The 7,469-nt window shown below is 51.3% G+C and overlaps 1 protein-coding gene across 1 annotated transcript; it reads left to right on the forward strand.

The window, feature by feature from the left end:
* The first annotated feature begins 396 nt into the window (after positions 1 to 396).
* LOC127230438 (N-acylglucosamine 2-epimerase) lies at positions 397 to 6,721 on the forward strand. Its single transcript, XM_051195750.1, has 10 exons — positions 397 to 503; positions 663 to 738; positions 821 to 896; positions 1,049 to 1,221; positions 1,646 to 1,870; positions 2,646 to 2,727; positions 3,071 to 3,246; positions 3,937 to 4,068; positions 6,435 to 6,522; positions 6,615 to 6,721. The coding sequence occupies exons 1-10, from the start codon at positions 397 to 399 to the stop codon at positions 6,719 to 6,721; spliced, it is 1,242 nt and encodes a 413-aa protein (XP_051051707.1).
* Positions 6,722 to 7,469: the final 748 nt, after the last annotated feature.

Genomic DNA, 7,469 nt, shown 5'->3' on the forward strand with positions numbered 1-7,469 from the left:
GCAAGGGTGATCAGTGAGGGGGTAGGTGAGGAAGGAGGACCCAGATGGGCAACAGGGCCCTTGAGGAATCCCAAGGAGGATAAGGTGGGCGGGACATTCCTCTGTCACCTGAGTGACATCACTCACTAATAACGGTTACTTGGAGGGGATGGCTTAACGGACCCAGTGTTCCAGGTCAGTGGGAGGGTTGGCAGGAGAGGTGCTGATCCGAAGGCTTCCAACCAATGGTGGGGTTACAAGCCCACCACAGAGGTAAGAGGGGTCCTTAGTTCAAGGCCCTGCGGGGAGGGGGTGTGTGAGGTGCCCATGAGCAGCTCTGGGCCCACTTGAACAGGTCCAGGATCTCCCTGTGAAGAGTTGTGTCTCCCTGCCCTGACCTGAATCACTTCACAGGGCATGGAGAAGGAACGGCAGGCACTTCAGGCCTGGAAGGACCGTGTGGCAAAGGAGCTTGACAGCGTGGTCGCTTTCTGGCTGCAGCACTCCCACGACCGGGAACACGGGTCAGATACCCCTCAATGGTCCTCCCAGGGCTTTTGTCCCTTCCAAACCTCTACTTCATTCCGAGGCCTTGCAGATCTACCGGCTTCAGGAGAGTAGTGAAGCAATGGAGAAGGGTGCTCGTCTCCTTCCCTCTTCTTCTAATAATACGTATCTCACAGGGGCTTCTTCACATGCCTTGGCCGCAATGGGCAGGTCTATGATGACCTTAAGTATGTCTGGCTGCAGGGGAGGCAGGTCAGTTTCCATACTTAAGGGTGTCATTGGGTATACACAGGGACACTTAGGATTCCCAGTACCCCAGCTGTTCTCCCCACAGGTATGGATGTATTGTCGCTTGTACCGCAATTTTGAGCGCTTCCGACGCGCTGAGATTCTGGATGCTGCAAAAGCAGGTACCCTCTCCTACACCCAGCTCCTCAGCAGCTTCAGTGGCTCACTTATTCAGTGGATGTAAAGGAGTCTAGAAAAGGAAACGGACTGGATATGTTCCAAGAGGCAGTATATTCCGAGCCCTCACCTAGCATGTGTGCTCCCCAACCCCCAGGTGGGGAGTTCCTGCTGCGTTTTGCACGGGTGGCACCTCCTGCCAAAAAGTGTGCCTTTGTGTTGACTCGGGATGGCCGTCCGATGAAGGTGCAGCGGACCATTTTCAGCGAGTGCTTCTACACCATAGCCATGAACGAGCTTTGGAGAGTAACAAAGGAAACACGTTACCAGGTGTGTGGGAGGCATGGCCACAGGTATGTGTGTACTCTGAAGACGGGCCTCGCAGCCTGCCACAAGTCCTGTTCATTCCTGTCCTACCGTTTCCTGACTACCTTCTCTTCTAAGCCCTCATACTATCCCAGTACCACCATGGCGACCCTGGGCAAACAGGGATCTATCAATCAGTGTCCTGTGTCCTCTCCTTTCCTGGGCGCTTCTGCCAGAAAGTGACCTGAAGTCCAGATCCCCCTACCCTTCCCCCCACAAGCAATGGTGGCTGGATCTTCTTGGCCTCTGGTGCCTGGCTGTAGAACTGGCCCTGGGCAGCTGCAGAAGGAGCAGTTAGGTGTCTTTGGAGAACATGCTGAGTCCCGAGTTCTTCCTCTGGAAGGCAAATAGGACAAGGCATGCTGTGTCTGCTTGGTATTCCCCCCAGAATGAAGCTGTGGAGATGATGGACCAGATCATCCACTGGGTACGGGAGGATCCATCTGGGCTAGGTCGGCCTCAGCTCTCAGGGACCCCAGCATCAGAGTCTATGGCGGTGCCCATGATGCTGATGAACCTGATGGACCAGCTTTCAGAGGAAGATGAGGCACTGACCAAGAAGTATGCAGAGCTATCGGACTGGTGTGCCCAGAGGATTCTGAAGCATGTACAGGTGGGCACAGAGAGAGGGAAGGAGTGAACCCCATTCTTCCACTCTGCAAGGGCTCCTCTGTCTGAAATATGTTCTTTGGAAGGAAGCATATTCATTTGAAATATAGCCCAGGGCCCTCAGCTCAGGAAGGTAGATCCTGGGGAAGTGATGGGTGGGTCCTAAGGCAGAAAGAAGATGCCAAAGCCGCAGACACATCCTGAGATCGTGACCTATATTCCTCCCCAGCCTCTGTGGGCACCCAACACTATCTTTGCTCCTCACTGAGTATTTTAATCTCTCTGCTTGAGAGATCCAGACCTAAAGCTAGGAGAAGAACCTATAAGCCCATGGGAGAGAATCAGCATTCCGTAAATGTTTGTCTTCCTCTGTAATCCCCAAATGACAGCGGTAGAAGCAGGAAAATGGGGAGTTCAAAGTCAGTCTTTCATGCCTAATGCATTTGAGAGCAGACTGTTTAAATACTCAACAACTAAAGGTGCTCCCTTTGGGCCTCCTGAGGAGGTGGATGGCTGGTACCCAGGGTAAAAGAAGGATTTTTTGTCTTTTGGTTTTTTTTTCAAGAAAGAGTTCTGTATAACAGTCCTGGTAGTCCTGGAACTCACTATGTAGATCAGGCTGTCCTTGAACTCATGGCTATCTACCTGCCTCTGCCTCCCCAGTGCTGGGATTCATGGCATGCACCACCATGCCCAGTGGGAAGGATGTTTGAAGTTAGAGCTTTCTGGTTGGATGACAGGGAGCTGAAAACATCTGCCTTTTGTCTCTTTCCTGGCAGAGGGATGGAAAAGCTGTGCTAGAGAATATATCAGACGATGGCAAAGAACTCCCTGGTTGCCTTGGAAGACATCAAAACCCAGGTGAATATATGCCATGTGCTGTGCCATCAGGACAAAGAACTCGGCCTTCATTTTGGGACTTCATATGGGAGGGTGCTGCCCTCCTTGCTCCACCAAGGACCAGGTAGAGGCAGGGGATAGTCTGGCCAGGACCAGCCATTGGCTCCAGGAGTTTAAGTGTCTGTTTTGGGGGGCATATTTTTTTTTCAGGGAATGTATTTCAGCCAAAAGGCCAGGGTATCCTGTAACAAAGTTCAAGCATCTTTCACCCTTGAGAAGGAAGGGAGGTTCCAGGACCTCAAGCCCTCAGATGCTTGGGAGGGGAATTGTGATTCCTGCCGTACTTCCTTTCAACCCTAACTAGGCCATGCAATAGAAGCTGGCTGGTTCCTGCTCCAGTATGCCCGAAAGAAAGGGGACACCAAACTTCGAGCACACATCATTGATAAGTTTCTCTTGTTGCCTTTCCACTCTGGATGGGACTCTGAGCACGGAGGCCTCTTCTACTTCCAGGATGTTGATGGTTTCTGCCCCACCCAGGTGAGAACTCCCAGAGCAACTTGCTGGAACTCTGGCATGTGATAGGGAACTCATAGCCATGTGTGGTGGCACACACCTTAAGGGACAGAGGCAGAGGCAGAAGGATCCCTGTGAGCTTGAGGCCAACCTGGTATACATAGTGAATTCCAGGACAGCTAGGACAACGTACAGATACCCTGTCTCAAAAACCAATGAAATTTGAACCCAGAATCTAGTCATCCCCAGCACTTGTCCAGTGAGAGCCATTAAAGAAGAGATTATGTGCAAATCCTGATGCCAAGACACATGTCCCCGTTGTCTGTAGCCAGTGACTTGAAGGATTCTTGGGTAATTCTCTCTCACTTGGTGGAAGACAGGAGGAGATAATTCATCTGTTCAGTTGTGTCCTGGTCCTGCTGGAGATCGGCAGAGGGCACTATACCAGCCATTGGCAGCAGATGTGTTCAAGAGGCTTAAAGATGTGACAAGGCAGACAACATTCTGAGTCTGCCCCAGTACCTGTCCTTTTAAGGGTACATACATGTCACAAAGCTAGCTCTACTCTTAAGGACTAGTCAGACTTTATCTACCATGTCTCATGATTTAAGAACCAAGTCCTGAGCCAGACATACTGAGCCAGAACAGAAGGATATGAGTAAGTGTCCTAAGGCCAACAGGGACCTGAGCTGCCTATCTCTGCTCGGTTCTCAGCTGGAGTGGGACATGAAGCTGTGGTGGCCACACAGTGAAGCCATGATTGCCTTCCTCATGGGCTACAGTGACAGTGGGGACCCTGCCTTGCTAAAAATCTTCAACCAGGTGGCAGAGTACACCTTCCACCATGTAAGTATTGTCTCCTCGTTCCCTGGAAGCACAGGCTGGGTGTGAAGGATAAGACAGACAGCATGAAGGGGAAAACGGGCTGTGTAAGGGGGATCCTGTAGGCGTTCCCTCAGCCCCTCCTAGCCCATTCATCAGCTCCTCTGAGAGATCCAAGAGTGCCTTTTGTCTGGTGAACCAAGAAGCCCTGCCTCAAGGGAATTTACCTTTCTGGGTGATGAGACTCAATAACAGGCAAATATTGATACCAATGGACTGCGGAGACAGAACAGATGAAATGATACAGAACTTTCTTACAGAGGGGTCAGGGAAGACCTTGTGAGCAAAGACCCAGGGCATTGGCAGGCAGGGTGTGTCTGTTTGACAGGAGGGAAACTAGGAGGGTCTATCCAGTTGGGCTCCATGGAGCAGGAACATCCTTGATCTGCCAGATTCAGCAGCCTGAGCCCTAGTTTTGAATCCAACGGCCAGGATGTCAGACTAGTAAATTAGCAGTTGGACACGCCCTGGCAAGTGTGTGAGTGTGTGTATGTTTGTATTTGTGTATGAGAGAGAGAAAGGGAGAAAGAGGGAGAGAGAGAGAGAGAGGGAGGGAGAGAACAACAACAACAACAAAAATATAAATTGCAGAAGTTATAATCAACAGGTGGAGTTGGGCAGTGATGGTGCATGTCTTTAATCTCAGCATGCCAGGTGGGTCTCTGAGTTTGAGGCCAACCTCTGGTCTAAAGAGTGAGATTTAGGATACCTAGGCCCATCCAGAGAAACCCTGTCTTGAAAAACTAAAACCAAAATCAAACAAAAAACAAAACAGAACAAAAAACCAAAAATAACCCCTCACAGAAAGACAAAGAAACCAACAGGTTGATAGTCACTAAGCTATGTAACAATAGAGAAGTCCAAAATTCAGATGGCCAAGGAACAATCCAGCGGGGGGCTGGGAATTTTTTACTTTTCTTTCTCCATGCTCCCTACATTATCATGAATCAGATAAACTAATTAAAAATGAGAACATGAGCCTGGTGGTGGTGGCTCATGTCTTTAATCCCAGTACTTGGGAAACAGAAGCAGGCAGATCTCTGTGAGTTCCAGGATGCCCAAGGCTACACAGAGAAACCCTGTCTCCAGAGGGGGAAAAAAAAAAAGATATGGGCCAGTATGAGGTAGGAATATTTGAATCAGAGCAGCCTGAGCAAGGTAGCAAGTTCCAGGGCCGTCAGGAACACGAGGTGAGGGAGACACCAAAAGAAATACATAGTAAGGAGAAGACGACCCAAAAGTTACAAAGATTAAACAAGGAGCAGTTTATCTCTTTCCTGAATACACCACCACCACTCTTTCTCAGACAGAGCCTGGACTGGCCTTGAACTTGCAGCAAATCTCCTGCCTCAGCCTCCCAAGTGCTGGGATTACACACATGAACCATTACAGAACTTGAAATGCACAACTCACGAGTCACAATTTAAAGGAAGCATTTTGACAGCGATCTCCTACGAATGCCTTCTAAGAAGGGATTCCACTTAACTATTTTATCAGTGAGAGCAAAACTGACAAGGCCTAAGATAAGGACGGGGCTACATTTGGGGTCACTGAAGGGGGTGGGGTGGGGTGTAAAGTGAGTCTGTCCAGCCAGCTCAGCTGTTGTCCCCCATGTCTGAAGCATTAGATGCACTCACTTGACAGGGTCAGAAGAAGTGAGACACGGTCAGAACCCATGGTGAAAGCAGGCAGAAGACCAGGTTGGCCTGATACAGAAACGTGTCAGCCTGGCACGTGTCAGCCTCCTGAGGACTGGCATTGAAGGCATGCCGAATCACACAGAGCTAGAGGAAAATCTGAGACCCTGTTATGAAAACCCCAGTGTGCACAAAGCAAAAAAAAAAAAAAAAAAAAAAAACCCAAAACTTGAGTATCTGAGGACAGGAGTTAGTGTCGCTGCGTGATACTGTAAAGGCCTGTGGAACAGAGGACATGAACTGCAGGGAAGTCACTTGTTGCAAAATTTGCGGGCAGGTCAATCTAGGATTCTCCGTTTCTCCTTAAATTTCGGTGAGGTAAAAATGCGTGTCTTTGGTATTCAGATGGTTGAACACCACAGTCAGATACAGAGCTTCCATTCTCCGGGCAGGCATTTCATCTCTCCGCCTGCAGCCCCTTTCCCAGCGGCTTACAAGCTGCCTGCCATGCTCAGCTTTCATCGAACTCAGGACGGGGTCCCTGAAAAAGTGATGAGATCGAAATCGTGCCACTTGAACTGTGACCACCGGCAGCAGTGCAAGGGGGCCCCTTCCTCAGCCGGTGACACTCGGGTAGGCTGACTCTCGGGTGGGTCCTGCCAGGCGCTAGCTGTCCCCGTTCCCTTGTTCCAGTTTCATGATCGGGAGTTCGGAGAATGGTACGGCTATCTGAACCGAGAGGGAAAGGTGGCCCTCAACATTAAGGGAGGTCCGTTTAAAGGTGAGCTGCGAACCCAACCCGGCCAGACTGCAGGCGTGTGTGGCACCCTGCTCCCCCGGCCCTCCCAACCCCGGTGCCCACTCTCCTCACAGGCTGCTTCCACGTGCCGCGGTGCCTGGCCATGTGCGAGCAGATGCTGGGCGCCCTGCTCCACCGAGGGAGCACCCCTGCTAGCCCCACCCACCGAAGCTCCAAATAAACCCCATACTGCTCCACCTGCTTGCTTGTCTGCTTGTGTGCACACCCGTGTGGGCCCCGTTGGAGGGAGCGGCTGTTCCCCATGCTGCCTGCTTTGTCTGGCCTTCACAGTGGCCTCGGAGGTGTCGTCTCGGTGCCACTCATTGGTTCTGGGCGAGCTCACTGGCTTTGGCGTTCTAGGCAGATCCGGCAGCCTCCTATTTCCTTTGCAAGTGGGTCTGAGCAGCCTGCCTCTTTTGTCACCTCCCGCTGGGATCCTGGCCCCAGTCGGAGCCCCAAACCTTCTTCCTCCCCCAATCACAGCCAAGCCCTTATACCAGGCAAGCAGAGAGACCTCCACGGTCCCACCCACCTGGCCACCTTCTGCTGCCACCACTCCTAACAGTCAGCGCCTTAGCTCTCAGGGACTCCACCTGCATCTCCCACCTCTTTAAGATGAGAAGGTGGGAGTGGCCACCTTCTAGTTTCTAGTGCAACTAGTTGGGCCTTCCCAATGGGCTGTTGCTTTCCTGTCCAAACAACTCTACCCTACCTGTCTACCGGAGGGCAGCCGTGTTTGGGAGCCCTGGCAACAGCAATCAAACTCATCTGGGAGATGAAGATCACCTTTTGAGCCAATCACTGTATACACTACAGTGTATACACTGTATCCACCTTGCTCATCCATCCCCCTCCTGAGCCTTTGTTCTCTTCGTCTCCTTGGGCCTCAAGGGTCCAGGTCTTTCATTTACTGTTTCTAGACCCACGCC

Source organism: Phodopus roborovskii, unplaced genomic scaffold (genome assembly GCF_943737965.1).
Source record: "Phodopus roborovskii unplaced genomic scaffold, PHOROB, whole genome shotgun sequence".
Classification (NCBI taxonomy): Eukaryota; Metazoa; Chordata; class Mammalia; order Rodentia; family Cricetidae; genus Phodopus; species Phodopus roborovskii.

Excerpts from the sequence above, each read along its gene's own strand:
- LOC127230438 (XM_051195750.1), top strand. The coding sequence starts at position 397 with ATGGAGAAGGAACGGCAGGCACTTCAGGCCTGGAAGGACCGTGTGGCA. Across the intron at positions 739-820 it reads TCTGGCTGCAGGGGAGGCAG|GTATGGATGTATTGTCGCTT; the intron begins GTCAGTTTCCAT and ends TTCTCCCCACAG. Across the intron at positions 6,523-6,614 it reads TAAGGGAGGTCCGTTTAAAG|GCTGCTTCCACGTGCCGCGG; the intron begins GTGAGCTGCGAA and ends CTCTCCTCACAG.